The 24806-nt window shown below is 45.4% G+C and overlaps 1 protein-coding gene across 1 annotated transcript in view; it reads right to left on the bottom strand.

Moving 5' to 3' along the window:
- LOC132566014 (DEP domain-containing mTOR-interacting protein-like) overlaps nucleotides 1-24806 on the bottom strand; it is a 50299-nt gene that overhangs the window by 13287 nt on the left and 12206 nt on the right. The window contains exons 2-8 of the mRNA XM_060230662.1: nucleotides 21323-21501; nucleotides 15979-16102; nucleotides 10956-11134; nucleotides 7719-7904; nucleotides 4494-4634; nucleotides 3551-3621; nucleotides 671-775 (exon numbers count right to left, since the gene is read on the bottom strand). Coding sequence (XP_060086645.1) covers nucleotides 671-775; nucleotides 3551-3621; nucleotides 4494-4634; nucleotides 7719-7904; nucleotides 10956-11134; nucleotides 15979-16102; nucleotides 21323-21501 — 985 coding nt within the window. The remainder of the gene's footprint in view (nucleotides 1-670; nucleotides 776-3550; nucleotides 3622-4493; nucleotides 4635-7718; nucleotides 7905-10955; nucleotides 11135-15978; nucleotides 16103-21322; nucleotides 21502-24806) is intronic.

Here is a 24806-nt window from a genome sequence, read left to right as displayed (position 1 = left end):
GAGAAATACCTTCTCCAAACCCACTGTCTGGATGATGGGGGCTTCGAGAGCCACACAGCATGTGCGAAAGAGCCACTTGTGGCTCCTGAGCCACAGTTTGGCCACCCCTGCATAAGAACATAAGAAGAGCCCTGCTGGATCAGACCACTGGTTCATCTAGCCCAACTATGGGAATTGGTCTCCATAGGGAATATTGCCCAGCAGACATTTCTGCCCCCGCCCCCTGCTTGCTGATGACCCGGAAGCAGAGGGAGGGCCTACAAACTGGAGGATCCCCTGCCCCCTCCAGCGGATTGGCAACCCTATTCTTCAACACTCTAACCACTGCATCACACGGTCTCCATAGTTATACTCAGGGCTTTTTTTGTAGTGGGAATTCCTTTGCATATTAGGCCACACCTCCCTAATGTAGCCAATCCTCCTGAAGCTTCCAGTAGGCCCTGTACGAAGAGCCCTATAAGCTACAAAAAAAGCACCCTGATTATACCGCACTGTATTCCGGCTCAGGTGGGTTCATTTGGGGGCAACAGGTGTACAGGCTGAACTTCTGCCTTGGGGTAGAGCAAAAGTTACACTAGATGCATTTTGAGTTCTGGTTATATCTGGCCAATGGTGTCATCTGTCTATGCAAAGGAATCTTCATTGATGGAGCTCAAATTAAGTCCGATACCTTCATGCCAGCCGCAGCAGCTGGCCCACCTGGATCCACAGCCTGGATGTGGCACGGCTGACCTCCACGGACCACAAATCCCCAACCGACCGCATCTCCCACGATCTGAAAGTGAAAGAAGGGAAGAGAATGCAAGAATTTTATTACCACTGTCATGATCCTAGCGAGGCCTACGGGCTCCAGGGAAGCTCATGTAGGAGCAGCTACAGGGCCTACATTTCCCAGAATCCCTTCCGTCCCTCTGATTGGGTGAAGCGGTTTTGGAGGGAAAGCTGGCCCAGAAGGGGTGCGCCCTGGGAGGAAAGTATAAAAAGGCCCAGCTATAGACAGGATTATTCTCTCTGGGAAAGGCTGCAGTCTGGAGAGTGGGCAGCCAGAGGGTTCCCTCACCAATGAGGGGGTGAGCCAGTTTGGTATTAGAAGATGAGAACATCTAGTTAGATGCATCAGGGTTTTTATTTCTTTGTCCCAACCTTTACAGCCGCCCTGAGCCTGCCTAGGCGGGGAGGGCGGGATATAAATAAAATTTATTATTAAATTTATTATTATCACTGTTTTTCTATATTCACTGTTGTACTAAAAGCTTTACAAACCACTTATTGTTTTTGAGCACTTATAATAAACCTGTGGTTATTGTTGAAATGCCTGGGTTCTCACATCGCTTTGCTCATGGTTAAAAGGTACTTCTGATAGGGAACATGCAAGGGGTGGGTGGGCGCTCTGGGTAGGGTTGCCAATCCCCAGGTGGGCAAACCGGAAACTGCAGTGGACTGGTTAGCAAGCACTATAAATAAACCACTGCGTTTTTATGTTGCAAATAAATGCTGAAGCAATTGCTTTCATAATGATGCAATTATACTATTATCACAAACCAAAATTCATTAAATGTCCAAATCAAAAAGTTATTTTCACCACCCTTGTAAGGTAGTACTTTCAAAATCAAAAAGTTATTTCACACCACCCTTGTAAGGTAGTACTTTCAAAATCAAAAAGTTATTTCACACCACTCTTGTAAGGTAATACTTTACAGTCCACTGTCTCAGTTCTCCTTTGCTTGAAAGACGTAGACGGTACCACGCTTGTATATGATGCCGACTATGCGTAGCAGACCGATGTCTGGCAGGTGCGGTGGCTACACAGGTCCTAGGTTCAGTTCTGTGTTTCGTTCACCATCCTAGGTTCAGTTCTGTGTTTCGTTCACCGTCCTAGGTTCAGTTCTGTGTTTCGTTCACCTTCCCCTGGCCGCTTTTCTTTTCGCTTTGGAACCAGTGCTAAAGGCAATTGCTTTGTTCCAAAGCGAAAAAAAACACAGCCAGGGGAAGGTGAAGGAAACACAGAACTGAACCTAGGACCTGTGTAGCCGCTGCACCTGCCAGACTTCGGTCTGCTACGCATAGGAGGCATCATATACAAGCGTGGTGCCGTCTACGTCTTTCAAGCAAAGGAGAACTGAGACAGGGGACTGTAAAGTACCGCCTTACAAGAGTGGTGTGAAATAACGTTCTGATTTTGAAAGTACTACCTTACAAGAGTGGGGTGAAACAACTTTTCGATTTTTCTATGGACATTTAATGAATTTTGGTTTGTGATAATAATATAATTGCATCGTTATGAAAGAAATTGCTTCAGCATTTATTTGCAACATAAAAACGCAGCGGTTTATTTATAGTGTTTGCTAATCCCCAGGTGGAAGCAGGGGATCCCCCAGTTTAAAGGCCTCTCCCCCTGCTTCAGGGTCATCAGAAAGTGTGGCGGGGAGGGAAATGTCTGCTGGGCACTCCATTCTTCCCTATAGAGGCTGATTCCCATAGGGCAGGGGTGGCCGACGATAGCTCTCCAGATGTTTTTTGCCTACAACTCCCATCATCCCCAGCTGTTGGCCATGCTGGCTGGGGATGATGGGAGTTGTAGGCAAAAAACATCTGGAGAACTACCATTGGCCACCCCTGCCATAGGGTCTAATGGAGAAGTGATCTGCTGGTATCTGGGGGGCTATTTTTTGAGGTAGAAGCACCAAATTTTCAGCATAGCATCTGGTGACTCTCCTCAAAACACTCTCCAAGTTTCAAAAAGATGGGACCAGGGGGTCCAATTCTAGGAGCCCCAAAAGAAGGTGCCCCTATCCTTCCCATGGAGGGAAGGCATTTAAAAGAAGAAGAAAAAGATGATGATGGTGATATTGGATTTATATCTCACCCTATACTCTGAATCTCAGAGTCTCAAAGCGGTCACAATCTCCTTTACCTTCCCCACATACACACACACAAAAGACACTCTGTATGGTAGGTGGGGCTAAGAGAGCTCTTATACCAGCTGTCCCTTCAAGGACAACTCCTGCAAAAGCTCTGGCTGACCCAAGGCCATTCCAGCAGGTGCAAGTGGAAGAGTGGGGAATCAAACCCGGTTCTTCCAGATAAGAGTCCGCGCACTTAACCACTATACCAAACTGTCCCCTAAAAAGATGTGCGGTCCCTTTAAATGTGATGGCCAGAACTCCCTTGTGCTTGTCACAACCTTGTTCCTGACTCCACCCCCAATGTTTTTGACTCCACCCCTGAAGTCCCCAGATATTTCTTGGACTTGGGAACCCTAGCTCTGGGCCCTCCCAGACTAACCTTACCAGAGTGATGGTAGCCAGTAGAGGCCCCCCTGATCCACTGTTGGGTAATAATCACTTTGCAGAACTGTTCCATTAGCCCATAACAGAGCCACAAGTCCTTTCACAAAGCCAAAATCCCAACTAATCGGCTGTTTGGTAACAAAGATGGAGAAGAGGAGTGTCACCGGGGGGGCACCCAATATGGGTGTGAGCCTACAGTCACCAGCCAAAAGAGTTTAGAAGTAGCACTAATGGAATATCGTGAGAACTGGGTTGCTTACCGTGAGTGTTTTCTTGATATATGGTGCCCCAGGGCTCAGGAGCTCCTCATTTGTGACAGGCCTCTTTAACACTTTTAAAGGGGAGGGAGAAAGGAATGGTCATTGTTTCTCGTCAGAAAATCGAGGATGCAAAAGAGTAACATAGTAGTGCAAATGGAGAAATGAATGAGGAATGTTGACCAGATAGACAGACAATGTTTTTCATTGAAGCCATTTTTGGAAAGACCAAATACATCCGAGTTTTTTAAACTGAAGAATAGTTAAATATATCAGCTGGGCCACCTTGGCCTCTACAATATTAAAAAAAAGTTTGACTGCAATTTCATGCTGAAAGTTGTGCCCAGGTGGCTTCAAAAATCTATGCATTGTGGACTGTGCCAATAGGTTTGAGATTTAAGTGGAGAACAAATTATTTAAACATAGGATGGCCTTTCACTTTGCGGGGGGGAATCATAATGGGCTCTTCAGCATTCTCATTGTTGTCTTTTGTGTGTCTCTATTGCTGGATTGTTGTTTTTTCCACATGGTTCTGCTGACTCTAATGCTCGATTTGATACTACATCACAGCATGTCCAGCATAAAAACCTGTAGTAAGATATGCCAGACATACAGCGATGTAATATTAAATCCACCACTAGAGGGAGCAAAACATATGTAGAACAGAAAGAACACCAAAGTGATAGGGACACACAAATGACAAAAATAAGAATGCAGAAGAACCCAATATGTGGTGTTTCTTCTTCTCTATGGAGTCATGAGGACTTGGGACTTGCTTTTAGCATAAAGGCTGAGATTCCAGAAATCCTTTTACTTGATGTCATAGATTTGTGGGTACACTTTAGGTTCTTTAGCACCACTGCGACTCCACATGATTCCTAGTTGGCCCTGATTATACTTCCAACTTCACTGAAAATAAAAGATAAGGAGAAAAAGGAATCCTCACCAGATTTGGGGTTGCATTCAACAGTGGGAGAAAGCCCCAAACTAGGGGAGAGACTGAAATATGAACTGGATCCTCCGGCGAGCGAGCTAACGCTACTCCTTCGAACGGCTGAGACTGTCTTGATTTCTTTATTGGGTTGGACTAAAAGAGACAAACAAGTATTGAGCAGAAACAAGCAATCAAGCCAGACTCCCCCCAATTTTAGCTCCTTTGGGAGAAATTTTAGTTTTGGGAATCTGTATTTTCCCATCTCTGAAACCTGGGTTTCACTTGTTGGATGGTTTACGAGTGCGAGGGTATAAAACCCCTCCTGTATTCTGTTAGTCTTCCCTTCATACATTAATATATTGAAACTATGCTGCAAGCATAGACAGCTTCAAGAGGGGATTGGATAAGCATATGGAGCAGAGGTCCATCAGTGGCTATTAGACACAATGTATTGTTGGATCTCTCTGTCTGTGGCGAGTGATGCTCCGTATTCTTGGTGCTTTTAGTGCTTTTAGTGTCCTGGCCCCATTGGTGGACCTCCTGATGGCATCTGGTTTTTTGGCCACTGTGTGACACAGAGTGATGGACTGGATGGGCCATTGGCCTGATCCAACATGGCTTCTCATATGTTCTTATATTCCACCACTACCCCAAGCTGCTTTCTTCCAATCCAGGTTCTAGTTGATATTCCTAGATGACATTCTATGTTCTAGTTGAAATATAGATCTGGAATCTGCACTTGATGGGGGTGGGGAACATTTGGAAGGATGGGAAAGTCATGCATGAAATTCATTAGTAACTGAGAAGCTATATATTCATTTTGATCTATGTGAATATCGCCCTGACCTGGATGGCTCAGGCTAGCCTGATCTCATTAGATCTTGGAAGCTAAGTAAGCTCAACCTGGGATAACATTTGGATGAGAGACCACCAAGGAAGTCCAGGGTCACGGTGCAGAGGCACAGAATGGCAAACCATCTCTGTTAGTCTCCTACCTTTGACAACATTTACACACACAAGTGTATCCCAAGGCGTTTTATAATGTTTATAATGTTGCTGACTCAATACCAATATGTGGGACTCACGGCCACTGAATACAGTGTCAGCCACCAGTAGTGGAAAGTGCCATAAAATTGCACCTGATTTATGGTGACCTTGTAGGGTTTTCAAGACCTGAGAATTTCAAAGGCGGTTTGCCATCTCTTGCCTCTGCATAGCAACCCTGGGCCAGTTTGGTGTAGTGGTTAAGTGTGCGGACTCTTATCTGGGAGAACCAGGTTTGATTCCCCGCTTCTCCACTTGCACCTGCTGGAATGGGCTTGGGTCAGCCATAGCTCACGCGGGAGTTGTCCTTAAAAGGGCAGCTGCTGTGAGAGCCCTCTCCAGCCCCACCCACCTCACAAGGTGCCTGTTGTGGGGGAGGAAGGGAAAGGAGATTGTAGGCCGCTCTCTGTCCTTGAAAGGGCAGCTGCTGTGAGAGCCCTCTCAGCCCCACCCACCTCACAGGGTGTCTGTTGTGGGGGAGGAAGAGAAAGGAGATTGTACAGTAAGCCGCTCTGAGTCCCTGATTCAGAGAAGGGCGGGGTATAAATCTGCAGTCTTCTTCTTTGAGGTTTCCCATCCAGGTACTAACCAGGACCAACCCTGCTTAACTTCCGAGAACTGTATGTCAGGCCATGCTTCATTGAAGTTAATGATGCTCTATGACTATGCTTATTTTATGTCTACTAATATTATTACTGAATAAAATATCATGCTACTAATACTGTGCCCTGCAAGAGAAGGAGGAGGGGTGGGAATGAAGGTGCCAAAACTCCAAAGGCCAGTAGAGGCCTTTGAAGTGCAGAGAGCCAAGCTCGCCTCCCCGGCGCCTTCCTAGCGGAGCAAGGACACCACCAGGGGGGAGAGTGCATCCATCACCGGTACAAGATAAGCAGGCGTGTGAAAGTATTGCTTGTAGGGACAACTGTAGTTTTATTATGAGAAGTAGTTTAAAGCCCTAGTCTTTGATGTGTATTCATAAATACCAGTGGCTCAAGCTATCTGTTATCAGTTTCAATGAACTCATGTAGAGAGTAACATTGTTGTACTCAATAAATGAAACTTAGTTTTGAACAAAGACAAGTCGAATCATTTTGAAACTTCAATGAACCCTTTGCTGACACTGATAAGATAAGATTAGCTTGGGCCATCCAGGTCTGGGCTGGCCACTGTTAGTTTAAAAAGGGAGTTAGAAAAATTCATAAAAGTCCATCAATGGCTACTAGCCATGATGAGTCAATGGAACCTCCATGTCCAGGAGCAGTGATATCCTGACAGCAAGTGGGGGAGGCTATGGCCTCTATGCCCTGTTTTCAGGCATTCCGGGGGCAATGGGTTGGCATCTGCACAAAATAGGACGGAGAACTCGAGGGACTGTTAGTCTGAATTCTCTTATATTCGTAGCTGAAGTATCTCAGTATACATAAAACTATATTAAAACAACTTGCCTCATCCAGGGCCAGGGCTTTTTTGGCCCTGGCCCCTGCCTGGAGGAATCAGCTCCCTTTGGAAATCCGGGCCCAACCTGAGCTACGGCCATTTTGTAGGGACTGTACGATGGAGCTATTCCGCCGGGCTTTTGGTTGAGGCAGCGAGCGTCCTATTCCAGCTACTATTCCATCAGTTGGCCTCCCTTGTTGCGACATCACGCTTATTATGGTGCTATCTTATTTATTATTACCACCATCATTTTATTTTTGAGCCGAAAATCATGTGTTCTGTAAAATGTGTCCTTCCTGCCTGTGATGCACTTTATTTATTGTCCTATTCTTTCGGTTTTGTCCCACTTTAATGCGTTGTTTTAGTTCTAAATGGCAGGTTTTTATTGTTGGTTTGTGCTGTGATCCGCCCTGACCCCGTTTAAGGGAAAGGGCAGAATATAAACCAAAGAAATAAATAAAACGAGAGTTGCATAATAATACACTTCCATAAACAATTAGCTCATCAGCAGCAATTAAGAACACATTAAAATGGGGAAGCAGCACGATCAGTTATGGAAAGAGCAGCAAAGTAGGTGGAGAGAACTCATCTCCATAAGACAGAGCCTTATTTAAACCAAATGCAAGCCAAAGGAATTAATATTTAAACGTTTAGCTGCAGCAGTAAGAGATAATCCCCCCCCCTCTTCCAGGCCAGCCTCAAGAGGTACAAGGGCCCCTCCCCCAAGTGCCCCCTATTCTTCTTCTCCAAAGTTACCTGACAGGAAGCTCGAACTATTCTGCTCTGGGTTCAGCTTGCGGAGGCAGAAGGGGCTGTCGGGACTGTCTGAAAGAGTGCGGGGCGAGTTCTCGTTCAAGAGCTCCGTAAGACGCCTTCTCCGGCGGAAGTTGATGCGGAACTGATAAAGGAGGTTTCCATCGTAGAAGTGATGCCGGTTGGAGACTGAGGAGGGAACAGATGGCAAGAAGCAGATGTAGGCTGTAGTCCTCTTTTTAAATTTTGTAATACAACTCATGTTATTTCTCCATCTTACGTTCCTACAGTATCTTACATTCCTATTACAGATCCATCAATTACCTCCCTCCCTCCACCTTCCGTCCTCCCACCCCTCCCAAACTGACCATTATAGAACCCATTTATATTTGCAACCACATGCACACCCTTTGGAGCCTGAGCCTTATTTCATTATTGGCCCCTCCTGTTTTCACCTATCCTATTTATTTATACCACCTTTCCTTAATTTCTTCAATCTTGTCCTCTCCTTGCTTTCCTTGTTTTAGTATCGATAATATATCTGACTGAATTCATTCGTATAAATAACTGTTCCATTTATCCAAAGTCCATTTTGTAGCATCTTTCCAACCAAATGCTATGACAGCCTGGGCTGCCAAAATCATAGCCTTAAATATCTCTTGGAAAGGCTTATCCACTTTAGGGTACCCAATATTCCCATAAATAATACCTTTCCCGAAAGTTTCACTTTAACTTTACACACTTCGTGCACCTTTCCCAAAATCTTCTGCCAAATTCAGACACTTTTGAACACTCCCACCATAAATGCACATAATGTCCCTTTTCCTTTTTTGCAATGCCAACAATTGGATCTCAACCCCTTAATCATATATGCTAATGGAGCCAGTGTTCTATACCGTTTCCAAATCAATTTCATTTCTAATTCTCTAAATTTTTCCAATTTTATATCATTAATATTTCTCATTATTTATCTCCTGTTCCGAGAGCTCCACAACTTTCTCCCACTTTTACTGTACTTGACTTATCATATAATCTTTACTTCCCCTCATAATATTATATATCGTTCTTGTTAAACCTTTTCTGTCATCTTTCCTACTTCTATACAGTTCTTCCATCTGGGTATCATCCTTAAATATTGCAGAATATTTCTGTTGTCTCAACATACTATATAAACCATTAACACCTAACCAATATTGACCCCCTACTATTCTTAATAAATCTTGCATTGGCATTAAAGTACCCTGGGTATCATACATATCTTTCACTTTCCTTATATCATTTTCCTTCAGTGTCTCCCAAAAGGTTCTCTCAATTTGTTTTGACTCCCTACTTAATGATTCTAATGGTCCCCATTTTGAAATTGTAGGCATCCACATTGCCTTCTTTTTTCCCCATATTTTTAGTCCCACTTGTCTTGGTCCTATTGAATTTTTATGTCCCTTTTTATTTCTTGCGTAAATATGCCAAATCTACCTTCTCCTTTATTTAGACTATCTTCCCATCTTACCCATTTATCTCTGTTATTTCCATCCAGTTCCATCAACATTTTTATTTGGAATGCTTCATAATAATGCTTCAACTGTGGTACACCGCAACCTAGTTCTTCTTTTGAAGTGTATATCACATTCTTTGAGACTGGCTTGTTTCTTTCCAAAAACCCAGTTTCTAAGTACCTTATCCCATATATCCCTTATCAATTGTTTCTTGGGCACCCACTCTGGGAGTACCTGAAACAGATACATCAACTTCGGTATTATAAACATTTTAATTGCTTTTATTTTTCCTAATATACTCATATACTTGTCCTTCCATTGAATTAAAGTTTCTTCTATTTTCCCCCAAACTATTTTATAATTTAATGTCATTAACTTCTTAACATTCCTTGTTATAATTACCCTTAAATATTTCAACTTTTTAACTCCTAATTTCATGCCTGTTAACCTTGCTATTTCTTTTTGTTCCCTTATATCTACTTTACTGAACATTATTTCACAATTCTCAATGTTTATTCCCAGTCCTGAACATTCTTTAAAATCTTCCAGAATGATTATTAATTCTTTCATAGCCTCTAGGGGGTTCTCTAAAACCAATAATATATCATCTGCAAATAAATTCAGCTTAATTTCCTCCTTCCCCACCGTACATCCCTTAAAAAATGGGAAGTCACCAGGGTTAGATGGGTTTACAGCAGAATTTTATAAATTGGTGGGAAATTTCATAGCCCCAGAATTACAAAGGCTGTTTAATAAAATTTTGAATGAAGGGAAAGCCTCTGACTCCTGGAGGAAGACAGAGATTATTACAATCCAAAAACAACAAAGGGATCCAGAAGATCCGAATTCTTATATAGACCAATAAGTTTGGCAAACCAAGATTATAAAATTTTTGCAAAGGTCCTAGCAAACAGATTAAAGAAGGTATTACCAAAGTTAACATAGGGTTAACCTATTACGTTAGAACAGACTGGAGAAGACCAATACGGATTCGTAAAAGAGAGCATCTTCAGTTAAAAGGACCAGAAAGTAGGTGATGTAAAAGACCTCAGTCTGAGACCATGGAGATGGGCTGTGGCTCAGTGGTAGAACATCTGCTTGGCATGCAGAAGGCCCCTGGTTCAATCCCTGGCATATCCAGTTAAAAGACAGAGGCAGTAAGCTGCTGAATACCTGTGTTACGAAGCAACATCAGGAGATGGCTCTGCTTGTTGGCTCTCAATGTGTCTTATGTGAATCCGACATTTGGCCCATCAAAGTCATTATTGTCCACTCAGACTGGCAGTGGGTTTCCAGGGTCTCAAACCGCGGTCTTTCATGTTACATAATGCCTAGTCCTTTTAACTGAAGATGCTGGAGATTGAACCTAGCACCTTTTGCATCCCAAGCAGATGTTCTATCACTGAGCCACAGCCCACCTCCATGGCTCTCCAGGGTTTCAGGCTGAGGTCTATCACATCACCTACTGCCTGGTCCTTTCAATCGAAGATACCTTGGATTGAACCTGGGACCTTCTGCATTCCAAGCAGATGCCACTCTGCTCCCCTACTGCTACGTAGTCTAGACTGCAAGAAATGGGAGATACCTAGCAAGCTTCACAGCAAAGCAGGGATTTGTAATCAAATCTCTCAGATCCTAGGCTGACCCTCCAACTGGCATAGCACATGGCCAGCATTGTTCCTTTCCTATCCTGTCAACAGCTAATAACTTCCATGTCTACTCCTTTACAAGGTTCCCTTTCACATACCATGCTGGATAATCCCGTCTTCAAGCAAAGTCTGGCAGAGCTCGACTGCCTCTTTGCGGCTCGCTGTCTCTCCTTCCTGGATCAGCCAGTCAATCATTTCACAGCCGAGGAAGGTTCTTTGATACTTCACTGAGTTCTCCTCTCTTACTTGCAGGATTGAATCCTCCACGCTGATCAGCCTGATGTCGAGAAAGTACAATAATGAGAAAAATCACCGAAATAAAACAATACTTTAAACGATAAACAAGTTTATCTTAATTGGATTTATGTGAACACCTCACACTGTAAGAAAACACCAAGTACGGCTTTTAAAACGTCCGTGACAAATAGCTTCTGCAGTCCTGGGGTATTCTGAAACAAACTGTCTCTTTAAAAAGAAAAGGTTTTAGATGATGCCAGACATGTAATGAAGGAAGAAGAAATGTCCAATGTTCTGCTGATGGACACTGAAAATTCCAAACCAGTAGAAATAGACAGCAATTCCGTAGGAAAAGATCACAGGAGAAGATGAGAGAACTTGCCAGACCTAGGCCTTTATGGCAGTTTTGCAACCTTTGTCTGCTCTCTCTCTCATGTACACAATTCCTTACACGGAGCCACAGTGTACAATATTTTTACATAGGTTCAACGCATACTTCTTATCATTCTGTTCTACAGGGATTTTGGAGGTTTTTGCCATTTTCTGAGAACAGAGCAGGGGTCACTGGGGATGTATGTGTGTGGGGTGCAGGTATTTGTAAAGTTCCTGCATTGTGCAGGGGGTTGGACTAGATGACCTTGGAGGTCCTTTCCAACTCTATGATTCCTTGGCCATCTCCCATCCAAATACCAACCAGGGCCAACTCTGCTTGGCTTCCATGATCTCTCAAGATAGGGGTAACTTATGTTAGAACAGATTGGTGATATATCTTGCTCAATCCTCCAAGATGACAAACACCATAAAGAAAGCCAGATAGATAGGTTCATATCTGTCTCCTTCCTGTCTGGTTCTGCTTTCATTCATCCTCTCTAACCCAGTGGTCCCCAACCTTTTTGGCACCAGGGACTGGTTTTATGGAAGACAATTTTTCCAGACTGGCGAGGGGGGGATGGTTTGGGGATGATACAATTGTGCTCTTTATTTTGGTGCAGTGATTAAGTGTGCAGACTGGGAGAACTGGGTTTGATTCCCCACTCCTCCACTTGCAGCTGCTGGAATGGCCTTGGGTCAACCTTAGCTCTTGGAGAGCTGTCCTTGAAAGGGCAGCTTCTGGGAGAGCTCTCTCAGCCCCACCCACCTCACAGGGTGTCTGTTGTGGGGGAGGAAGATAAAGGAGATTGTAAGCCACACTGAGATTTGGAGTGGAGGGCAGGATATAAATCCAATGTCGTCGTCTTCTTAATATTATTACATTGTAATATATAATGAAATAATTATACAACTCACAACCGGGTTGCTAACAGGCCATGGACTGGAACCGGTCCACAGCCCAGGCGTTGAGGACCCCTGCTCTAATCAATAGAATGTAATCTCAGGGAACTTCCTTCCTCCTTGTTCTCCTTCCCTTCCTTCCTCTTCTTCCCTGCACGCATCAGGAGGAACAGCATGGTGTCTCTCCTCCTCATCTGAACAAAGCAGATGGCCTACTACAGTCCAAAGCCATCCAGTTAGCTAGAACAGTTTAGACACTCTTTCTCTCACTACAGTTATATGTTATGTTTTCTTCTAATAAATCCACCATTATTGGTTTCTTAACTTAAAGCAAGGCTCTCCGTGCAGTTTGTGAGAGAATGTGGTAACCCATTAGACTAGGCCATGCTGCTGTGCTGAAGCTCAGAAGGAGCACTCTGCTAAGTGAAGGTGAAGGACGACTGCTTGATCAATCCAGCCACCCTAAACCAGACCCAACAGCCTGTACTATCCAGCTCCGGGTAGAGGGCAGAGTAGCTTTCCCCATATGCAACTTGAAAATGGCTGTAGCCACAAGAGGGCGCATCAAGCCTACGAACAACAGCAACGTTTCATTTCTGCAGGATGACAAACTGCCGTCTAGCCTGAGCTGTTTTTTTTTTTCCTGCTGTGAGCATTCTAGGGTTGCCAATCTCCAGGTGGGGGCAGGAAATCCCATTTTTTGGAGGTCCTCCCCCCGTTTCAGGGTCATCAGAAAGCAAGGGGAGGGAAATGTCTGCTGGGCACTCCATTATTCCCTATGGAGACCGATTCCCACAGGGTAAAATGGAGAATTGATCTGTGGGGCTCTGGGGCTCTGAAGGGGCTGCTTATTGAGGTGGGGGGACCAAATTTTCAGCATAGCATCTGGCACCTATCCTCAAAACACCTCCCAAGTTTCAAAAAATTTGAACCAGGGGGTCCAATTCTATGAACCCCCAAGGAAAGTGCCCCTATCTTTTATTATTTTCAAAAGGAGGGAAGGAATTTAAAGGCATGTGGTCCCTTTAAATGTGATGGCCAGAGCTCCCTTTGGAGTTCAATTGTGCTTGTCACACCCTTGTTCCTAGCTCCATCCCCAATGTCTCCTGGCTCCACCTCCAAAGTCCCCAGATATTTCTTGAGCCAGACCTGGCAACCCTAGTTTCTAAAGGTCCAAACTTCAAGTGATGGAAAAGTCAATTTGTAGTTTGAAGCATTTGCAATTTGACGCATTTGTAGTTTTTTTAAAAATTGCTATGAGTTCCTGTAATGATTTGAATTTATATGTGTGTGTTCCTAGACTGGATGGACAACTGGTCTGATCCAGCAGGGTTCTTCTGATGTTCTTATGAAAGCCTCAGCTTCTATGCCCTCTTGTTGGTCCTCCAGAGGAACGGATTGTTCACTGTGTGAGACAGGTTGCTGGACTAGATGGACCACTGGTCTGATCCAGCAGGGCTCTTCAGATGTTCTTATAAAGGCCTCAGCCTCTCTGCCCTGTTGTTCACCTTCGAGAGGAACTGGTTGGCCACTCTGTGAGACAGAAGGCTGGACTAGATGGACCCTCACTGGTCTGATCCATCAGGGCTCTTCTGAGGTTCTTATGAAAGCCTCAGGCTCTCTGCCCTGTTGTTGGCCTTCCAGCGGAACTGCTTGGCCCCTGTGTGAAACAGGATGCTGGCCTAGATGGACCACTGGTCTGATCCAGCAGGGCTCTTCTGATGTTCTTATGAAGACCTTGGTCTCTATGTTCTGTTGTTTGTCCTCTAGAGGAACTGCTTGGTCCCTGTGTGAGACAGGATACTGGACTAGATGGATCACTGGTCTGATCCAGCAGGGCTCTTCTTATCTTCTTATGAAGGCCTTGGCCTCTATGCCCTGTTGTTGGCCCTTCAGGGGAACTACTTGGTCCCTGTGTGAGACAGGATGCTGGACTAGATGGACCACTGTTCTGATCCAGCAGGGATCTTCTGATGTTCGTACACAGGTGCTCTAGCACTGAGCCACAGTTCTGATATCGACACAAAGGAAAGGTCCACTGAAGTCAGAAGCTCTTCCATAGGTACTATATGTTCCTTCCACTAGAGAACCACACCAACAGAACAGAGATGTAGCATAAGAACTAGTGCTGAAAAATGTATTAATGGCAGTGGGGGGAGGACTTCAGCAGCAGGAACCTGGTGACAAAATGAGGACAAATGAACTGTAACTCAGTGTTAGAGCATCTGCCTGGCATGCAGAAAGTCCCAGGTTCAATCCCAGGCATTGCCAGTCAAAAGCAGGTCTCATTTTGGGCAGGACCCCGTAGGAGCAGAGCTCCAGAACCTGCAAATTTCATTGTGCTCTTACTTTTTTACGCCTTTCCCCCAAAAATACTTGCTTCTGGGCTCCGTTGTTCAAACCCTCTGTGAAAATTTGGCTGAACTCTAAGATGTGATAAACTTTCTAATATTTTCCCACACCAAAAGTGGGGGAAGAACCAAACCATATAAAGCAGACAGATGGAAGTCTTCATCATGCCACTGTGGCCACATAGGAGAGAGTAATTTAAAAAGTAGGATGGGAGAGGGGATTGGATAAGCACAGGGCTTTTTTGGTAGAAAAAGCCCAGCAAGAACTCATTTGGATATTAGGCCACACTCCCTGACACCAAGCCAGCCGGAACTGCATTCCTGTGCGTTCCTGCCCCCCCCCCCCCAAAAAAAAAAAAAAAAGCACTGGATAAGCATATTGAGCAGAGGTTCATCAGTGGCTATTAGCCACAGCTTTTGGTTGGAACTCTCTGTCTGGGGCAGTGATGCTCTGTATTCTTGGTGCTTGAGGGGGGGGCGGGGGCAACAGTGGGAGGGCTTCTAGTGTCCTGGCCCCACTGGTGGACCTCCTCATGGCATTTGGGGTTTTTTGGCCACTGTGTGACACAGAGTGTTGGACTGGATGGGCCACTGGTCTGATCCAACATGGCTTCTCTTACGTTCTTATGTGACACAGAGTGTTGGACTGGATGAACCATTGGCCTGATCCAACATGGCTTCTCTTATGTGACACAGAGTGTTGGACTGGAGGGGCCATTGGCCTGATCCAACAGGGCTTCTCTTATGTTCTTATGGAGGTTTTATGATGACCATTCTAATCCAAGAAGCATTTTAAGGTAGATGCTGAACTGATATAATTTAGTCCACCTTCCACTGATGTCAGGGGTGTGTGGCAGATGCAAATGAGTTGTGCTAATGAGCTCCGGCACCTCTTCTTCTACCAAATGACCCCTGGTTAAAAGTATTAGGGTGATGCAAAAGGCCTCTGGTTGAGACTCTGGAGAGCGGCTGCCAGTCTGAGTAGGCAATACTGACTTTGATGGACTGAGGGCCTGATTCAGTATCAGGCAGCTTCACGTGCATTTGGATTTGTTTCTTGCGAGGAAGAAACCAAATTGAAATATTCGAGCTCAGCCGAAGGGCTTTCCGAAACTCAAAGGCTTCCCTAACAAAAAACGTCAAAGCTGCAAAGCATTGGCAGCTTCGTGAGGAACCAGTGGAGATCATTTGCAGACAAGGCAGCCAGCCCGCGGTCTTGCCAAGACTTTTTGCGAGCCCTCAGGCAGAAAGACTCACGTACTTCTCATAGAGGCTCTGTCCGCGCAGGAACACCTTCACGTCCTTGTTGAGGGGGAAGGTCCCATCGTCCTTGCGGAAGCGATAGAGCAGTTTGGCATCCTTGTAGTCGAAATGTTCATCGCAGACTGAAAAAAAGGAGTTTCCAGAGCGGGGATCAGCATTTTTCAACTCAGAAGCACAAACTGCGGTTATGGGTAGAGGTTGGCAGACACACACACACCCACTTACAGCTCCACCATCCAGCTATTGATCAGCTGGCCAGCTGGGGAACTTCCTCCAAAAAGACAAAGGCTCTGCTGAGGTGCAATGACATGCCTATGTCACTGTCCATGCAACCCGGAAGTGATATCATCATGTCAGGGACATTGGGGTGATGCTCTGGTTTCTGGGCAAAAACTCTATGGTTGAAGCCAAAATTACCATAGAGTTTTTGCCCGAATACCAGTGTCACCCTGTCATCTTCGATCTGATGACATCACCTCCAGGTCATATAATGATAGAATCACAGAGCTGGAAGGGACCTCCAAGGTCATCTAGTCCAACCCCCTGCGCAATGAAAGAACTTTGCAATGCTTCCCCCCCCCCCCCACATGCACACACATCCCCAGTCACATGGGCAGTTATGTACGCACATCGTACTCCGGCTCCTGGTAAGTCCCCTCCCAATCCCCTGCCAGTTGCCAGGAGAGACCAACAACCTTAGGCTTGGGCCCTGTGGATCCTTTCCACTAGTAATGGCATTTTTGGTGTAGTGGTTAAGTGTGCAGACTCTTATCTGGGAGAACCGGGTTTGATTCCCCACTCCTCCACTTGCAGCTGCTGGAATGGCTTTGGGTCAGCCATAGCTCTCGCAGGAGTTGTCCTTGAAAGGGCAGCTTCTGGGAGAGCTCTCTCAGCCCCACCCACCTCACAGGGTGTCTGTTATGATGGAAGGAAATAAAGGGGATTGTAAGCCACTCTGAGATTCTGAGTACAGGGTGGATAAATCCTGTATCTGGATACAGTACTGAGTACTGAGTACAGTACTGGATAAATCCAGTATCTTCTTTATTCTTCTGGTGCAAAGAACTTTCCCTTGATGCTGCCTCAGGGAAGACCCATTGAACTAGAAGAAAGCTGCATGCAAGCAGAATGGATCCACAGGATCCAACTCTTTATATTCTGCTTCAAGATGCAAACAAAGGAATCTTTTATGGCAGGGGTGCCCAACCTTTTTTAGCCTCTGTGTGCCTTTGGAATTCTGACACACAGTGGTGGAAAGGGAAAGGAAAGGTCCCCTGTGCAAGTACCAGTCGTTTCCGACTCTGGGGTGACGTTGCTTTCACAATGTTTTCACAGCAGACTTTTTACGGGGTGGTTTGCCATTGCCTTCCCCAGTCCTCTACACTTTCCCCCCAGCAAGCTGGGTACTCATTTGATCAACCTTGGAAGGATGGAAGGTTGAGTCAACCTCGAGCCTGCTACCTGAAAACCCAGCTTCCACGGGGATTGAACTCAGGTTGTGAGCAAAGCTGAGGACTGCAGTACTGCAGCTTTCGCACTGCACCATGGGCTCCTTACAGTGGTGGACACAGCCACAAAACAGCTGTCGCAGAACAGGAGGCAGTACCAACGACAAAATGGCTATAACCGAAGGCGGGGTCAACTGCACAGAGGAAACCTAAGTGCAGGGAGGAAAATTATACCTTAAATTTTTAAAATCTGAATCTGCCCAGCCATTCAGATCTCTGGCAACAGTCAGAAGCCCTGCCTGACGCCAACCCAACCATTCGCTTAATAAAAAAAAAAATAGAAGGACCTAGAAAGTTGTCAGCTGGTGCCATGATGCTCATGGCCACCATGTTGGAGATCTCTGACTCAGCAAATGGTCATCTGTAAGGGAAGACGTCCCACCAAAACAGTTAGCCCATTTCCCCACCAAACAGGAGTATTGTGATTGAAGTTTCTCTTCATGGCATAAAGCAATACATCCACAATAGCTGCTTTTTCTTCCCAGTAGTGGATTTGAGTCTTCAATTATACCTAGAATTATAGAATCACAGAATCATAGAGTTGGAAGGGACCTCCAGGGTCATCTAGTCCAACCCCCTGCACACTGCAGGAAATTCACAAACACTGGCCCCTAAATTCACAGGATCCTCATTGCTGTCAGATGGCCTCTGTTTAAAAACCTCCAAGGAAGGAGACCCCACCACCTCCTGAGGAAGCCTGTCTCCAACTTCTATGTAATTGAGGCAGGTTTTGTCCTGTTCTTATCGTGGGAAATACTTAACCTTTTTTCACTGAATGTAGTTTTACGAGATAAAGGACTGTGCATTTGACTTTCCATTTGTCATCGCCTCACCTATTTGCGTGAGCTCTTTCTCAGGGCACATATGCCCTTATCAATAAGGGGGGGGGGGACAATTCAGATCAAATACATTCCATCAGACTACGACAGTTCCTGACCTAGGGAAAGGCTCCCAGAAGCGAGTTACTTCACCCGGTGAGTCAAAAGGACACAATTATCTTTCCATCTGGGGGGGGAGGGAGAAAGCCTGTATGGACCAGACAAAGGAAAATCAGACACAGCAAAAAATGTGCCCAACACTACGCAATTTAGAGAGGATTATCATACTCCGATGACGTCTTGGATAAACAGTCACGGGTTTGTTTCCTGCCAGTTGTCTTTTAATTAAAAGTCCCAGGATTCTTTTTGAAATGACCCTCCCAGCTGTGTGTGTGTGTGTGTGTGAGGGGAACCTCAGATTTATGTGCGAATGATTAACCCAGAACTAATTGCAGCCGTGCTGGAAGCGCCACAGTAGAGTTTGATTTGCATTCCAGGTAGAGCGTTCTTTCCCCAGGCGACAGATGGCAGAGGACAGAATGTTCACCTTGCCGGACAGTACCAGCTAGAGTTGTCAAGTCCCCCCTCAGCCTCCGGCGGGGGGGCCTTGTTTCGTGCGGGTGAAGTACACATGGCGCGATGATGTCACCAGCGAGTGACGTCATCACGCCGGCCACTCTAGGTGTTTCCGGGGAAACTCTATGGTTTTCCCGGATGTTCTAGCATTTTGGGAGGGAAAACTCTATGGTACCTATTGTTTAAATCAGAGGTGTCGAGCTCGTTTGTTATGAGGGCTGTATCTGACATAAATGAGACCTTGTCGGGCTGGGCCATGTGTGTACCTACTTAAGATTAGGTAGCAGAAATATACACTTTATAAAGGACACAGACAAACACAATTGAATATTTTTTAAAAAAAAATACTTAAACATGCTTAAAACATTAGCACTCATTGGTCTAAAAGGTGCTTTCTTTGTATCTCTCCATGGAACCCAAGAAACTGGGCAAAGGAAACTGTCTCTTTCCTTCCTTCCCCAGGGTTCCAGGAGGGGGAGGAGCCTCAGCCAACAGAAGGAAGAGAGAGTTGGCTCAGTAGTTCTGCTGTGTGCTTGGCAAAGCAAGCTATCCCTCCCCCACCTTCCTCCCCAAGGGAAGAACCTCAGCCAATTGAGAAAATAGAGGCTTTGCTCTGTAGCTCCTGTGCAATTGAGCAAGCTTGGCAAAGCAAGTTGTAATACAGAAGGAAGCAAGAGAGAGGGAGAAGGAAGTACATTACAGTCAGCTGCTTGAGGGCCTGATAGGAGCCCTCCAGGGACCCTGGTTTAAATGTTTTAAACAACCCTTGCAAGATATTGGAAGTCAGGAAAAATATCCACCTACATGAGAATGGACCATGAAACGTAAAGAAACCTTTTCTGATAATCCAATTGACATTCTTAAGAAGAGGGAAGGGCATTTCTCAACTGAATAGAGTTTGGCAGAGCTTTTTCCTGCAGCAGGAACTCTTTTGCATATTAGGCCACACACCCCTGATGTAGTCAATCCTCCTGGAGTTTACAGTAGGCCCTGTACTAAGAGCCCTGTAAGCTCTTGGAGGATTGGCTGCATCAGGGGTGTGTGGCCTAATATGCAAAGGAGTTCCTGCTACAAAAAAAGATCTGGAGTTTGGCCTCTCCTTACAGCAGTTGCTCAATTGATGTAATTAAGCAAGTATAAAGATTTTAAGTCCGAATGCTATTTCAAATATTTTTGTTAATTTATATTTCTGTTAATTATTTTGCAATCTTGATTAAGTTAAAGTTCCATTAAAATAAGTTCATTAAATAATTAATAATAAATAATTGATGCCGCATGATGAACGCACATATCTGTTTCACCATATCTACATGCTTCAGTCCACTGTGGAGGAAACCCCATGAACTGCCTGCTATCTCCACATTTCAGGTGTTCAAATGTGGACACGTATGTGCCACGTAGAGAGGGAAATTCTCCACACTCCCCCCTCAAGATAAATTCCAAGTTCTTCCTCCTCCTCTTCCCCAAATCCCCTGGTAAGCGTGTGGTTTTAAAAAAAAAAATCTTCCAATCCATTCCTCAGATTATGTCTGAAAAGCACCCTGCAAAACCTCTGTATATTTTGACAGGCTCGGCCAGTGATGGAACCAGACACAGACACAGGCCTTGTACGGCTCTTCATGAGGAAAAGTTGCCTGAAAGGGTCTCTGCCAGGGAAACCTGAAAGCCAGGCATTCAGACTCGCCCAGCGCGAGATTCACCACAACACCTCACGTGACCATCTCTTCTCAATGGCAGGCTTCATTGGGGCTGCCTCGTTCACACAACCCAAACACTGATGGCCGGTTGGCAGGGCTGGGGAGGTCCTTCCCTCAAGAATGTGACACTGTTCTTGAACAAAACCCAGCCCTCAAGAAGCGTTGTGATTTTGTTCTTTCATTTTATCCCAGGCTTCCCTCAAAGAGCTCTTTCTGAAAAGAAAGAAAAAAAAGCCATCTTCAAAAGCTAACTTTCCCAGGAAACTACTGACAGAATCTCCTTAGGCCCCTAAACACTAGCTTCAAGTCTGGTAGCTCCTTAGAGACCAATGTGATTTTTGGGGTCTAGTCCCTAAATCATGTTGGTCTCTGAGGTGCTAGCCAGGGCTTTTTTTGTAGCAGGAACTCCTTTGCATATGAGGCCACACACCCCTGATGTAGCCAATCCTCCAGGAGCTTATAGGGCTCTTCGTACAGGGCCTACTGTAAGCTCCAGGAGGATTGGCTACATCAGGGGGTGTGGCCTAATGTGAAGATTAGTACCTGCTAGAAAAAGAGCCCTGCCAGGGGACATAGATTAGTTTGCCTGGAGAAAATGGCTGCTTTGGAAGGTGGACTCTCCCTTCCTCAAACTCCAACCTCCTCAAGCTTCACCCCCCCCCCCAAAAAAAAAAATCTCCAGGAATTTCCCAACCTGGATTTAGCAACCCAAAGTGGAATCCAGAACTACGAAACTCACAGACCATGATGGATAATATAATGATCCATCAGCTTCTGCATCAGACGGATGCCCGTTTCTCGATCCGGGGCTTCTTTGTGGTCAATCAACCAATCGGTGAGCTCCTTGGCCACAAAGCAGTTGGGATAGGTGCGTAGGTGGTAACGCCTGTCCTTAATCAGTTTGCCGTCATGGAGTCGAAGCCTACAAGAGAAATGGACATGGATGAGAGGGGGTGTTTTAAAAAGCTTTCACACCAAATTTGGGCGGTGAAATCTTTTTGCCTGCCATAAACTCCATTGGAAACCTGTGGGATTGGTCTTTGTCATTATGCCTCTCTAGGGCTCATTTACTTCATTAATCATCAGCGGCTGAGTGCGGCTTTCCATCAAGGTCAAGGGCTTTGAACAAACTAAAAACATGATGAACTGCTTTGTGAAGGCTGTTCGAAAGGCGTCCATCACTGCGAAATGTGTTTTCCTGTCTTCTACACTCTTCTCAAGGTTTATTCAGGGCCGGTCCTATCGAGGGGGTCAACAGAGTGTGAAGGGCAGGAAATTTATCAGGCTGCCACCCTCCACGTGGGGCCTGCAGATCTTCTGGAATTAGAACTGATCTCCAGGTGACAGAGATCCATTCCTTTCTGGGAAAAAATGGATGCTTCAGAAGATGGACTCTGTGGCATTATCCCCCACTGAGGTCCCTCCCCCATCCCAAACCCCCCTCCTCAGGCCCCATCCCCAAATCTCCAGGAATTTCCCAAGGCAACCCAATTGCTAAATAATATCCTTTGCTGTGAGAGGACACTTAATTTTTTTTTTTACCTCAGAACTATATTGAGATGGCCCCACATCTGTCCTCTTACCTGTTGAAGGAACCATCAGAATGCTGCAGCCAAGCTACTAATGCGGCTTCCGCAGCAGGAGCACATTCAGACTGTGCTGAGAGCGCTGCACCGGCTGCCTGTTGCGTACTGAATCCTTTTCAAGGTCCTGGTATTAACTTTCAAAGCCCTATATGGCCTAGGACTACCTATCTGCGGCACTGCCTTGCCCCACATGTTCCCCAGAAAGCACTTCGATCAAGCTCTCAAAATCTTTTGGCCGTCCTTGGGCTAAAAGAGGCTAGGCTTAATTCCACTAGAGCAAGAGCCTTCTCAGTTGCAGCCCCAATACTCTTGAACACCCTCCCAGAAGCCATCAGAGCCCTGCGGGTCTTAACACAGTTCCACAGGGCCTGCAAGACTGAACTGTTTCGGATGGCATATTACAACATCTAGCGCAGGGGTGGGGAACAGTGGCTCTCCAGATGTTTTTTTTTGCCTGCAACTCCCATCAGCCCCAGCCAGCATGGCCAATGGCTGGGGCTGATGGGAGTTGTAGGCAAAAAACATCTGGAGAGTCATTGTTCCCCACCCCTGCAGGAGAGGGCTGCCGCCACATCTGGATCTATTGCTCTTCAGTACTAAGTGCCTAGGCTTGAGAAAGGAAAATTTTATATGATAATAATAATAATAATAATAATAATAATAATAATAATAATAATAATAATAATAATAATAATAAACTTTATTTTTATATCCCGCCCTCCCCCGCCAAGGCCTGATCCGCCTGAATAGATGAAGTCACACCATTGCAATGTTAGTTGATCGTTTTACTGTTTTAATATTGCTTATTGTTTATTGTGTATTTTATGTTGCTAGCTGCCTTGAGTCTGCATAGAATGGGCGGGATATAAATATAACATTATTTATTTATTTATTTATTTATTGCACTTGTATCCCGCCCTCCCCACACTGGCTCAGAGAGGCTAACAGCAGACACAATTCGATGACAGATTCACTTTGTATTTTTGTACAATCTCTCAAGCTAAGCAGGATCAGCCCTGCCTGGTTAGTATTTGGACGAGAGTGTCCACCAAGGAAGTGGCAAAAGCACCTCTGAACATTTCTTGCCTCCAGACAACCATCATCCCGACAACCAAAATCAGTTCCCGCCTAGAGAAAATGGCTGCTTTGGAGGGTAGAAATCAAAGGAAGACTCACGGTATATGTTGCAACACGATAAGACCTATAGAACTGTGGCTGTGCTGTCGTCTCCTAAGACACCTTAGTTGTGGAACGTCAATCACAATCATGGGAGTAGATGCTCTCTATATTAATTAAATTAATCATGTCCACACATCAAAGTACAACGTGTATTTTGGAAACCAAGATGTGACCCTGAAAACAGTACCTTCCACGTCATACATTAGTTGGTGTCTGTTCTTCACTGCACGTACATGTTGTTTGCGTACAATATGTCCTGATAGAACAAAGTAGGAGTCCACTAGCACCTTTAAGACCAACAAAGTTTTATTCAGAACGTAAGCTTTCATGTGCATGCAGACTTCTTCAGAAAATGGTGGTTACTGGAGTCAGTTTCTTAGAATCTTAGGGTAGGAGGAGTGAAGGAGACGGTGGTCCAATGGGATTGCCAGTCCTTAGTTGTGGGCGGGGGATCTCCTGGTTTGGAGACCCTCTGGCCGTTTCTGGGTCATCAGAAAGTGGAAGAGGGGGGGATGTCTGCTGGGCACTCCGTTATACCCAATGGAGACTGATTCTCGTATGGTATAATGAAGAATTGGTCCATGGGCATCTGGGGCTCTTGGGAGCTGTTTTTTTGAGGTAGAGGCACCAACACTGCAGCATAGCATCTGTTGCCTCTTCTCAAAATACTCTCCAAGTTTCAAAAAGATTGGACCAGGGAGTCCAACCCTACTGGCCCCAAAACTAGGTTCCCCATCCTTCATTATTCCAAATGGAGGGAAGGCATTTAAAAGGCCACCGCCCACCTCACCTACTCCTATGCGCTTGGCCACGACAACAGTGTTCTTCAGGGGGAAAAGAAATTCCCCCTCCATGTAACACTAGAAGGAATCCCTGTAGCTGAAAGGCCCGAGAAAGCGGCATCTCTCTCCGAATCTGGCACCAGGCCCAGAACAGTACGGGCAACAAATGTTCCTTTGTCAAGGTCGAGAGGAGGACAGAACAGATCTCGTTCAAAAGGAAAAAGTCTCGGCACATTAAACAAAAAACCACGCAAGATACCTGATGCCAGCCAAATAGCCTCTGGGTTTCTTGCAAATATTGTTTTTGTTTAAACAAAGAAGGAGCACCGTCCCAGCGGAGCACCTTGTTGCTACTAGAGTGACCTTGGTGCACAAGATATGACCGATAATGTCCCAGGTTGCGCCTTCGGTCTCTAGGCCTTGCACCCAAGTCTTAATGGTTGGTGCCTGTGTGAACGTTGTCATTCCGGCTTATAAATTTCTTCTGTGCCTGGTACGGCTGCAATCTGGTGCAACAGGAGTAGGACTTTCCGGCTGGCGAAGAGGTAACCGTCTCCAAGCTTTTGCGTAGCTAACAACGAAAGGTGTTTCTTTAATGCGCGCCTGTTAGGGTTGCCAAGTCCAATTCAAAAAATATCTGGGAACTTTGGGGGTGGAGCCAGGAGATGTTGGGGGTGGAG

Source organism: Heteronotia binoei, chromosome 2 (assembly GCF_032191835.1).
Source record: "Heteronotia binoei isolate CCM8104 ecotype False Entrance Well chromosome 2, APGP_CSIRO_Hbin_v1, whole genome shotgun sequence".
In the NCBI taxonomy this organism is placed as follows: Eukaryota; Metazoa; Chordata; class Lepidosauria; order Squamata; family Gekkonidae; genus Heteronotia; species Heteronotia binoei.
The sequence above is the reverse complement of the archived record's forward strand: the minus strand, read 5'-3'. Positions and strand labels throughout refer to the sequence as shown.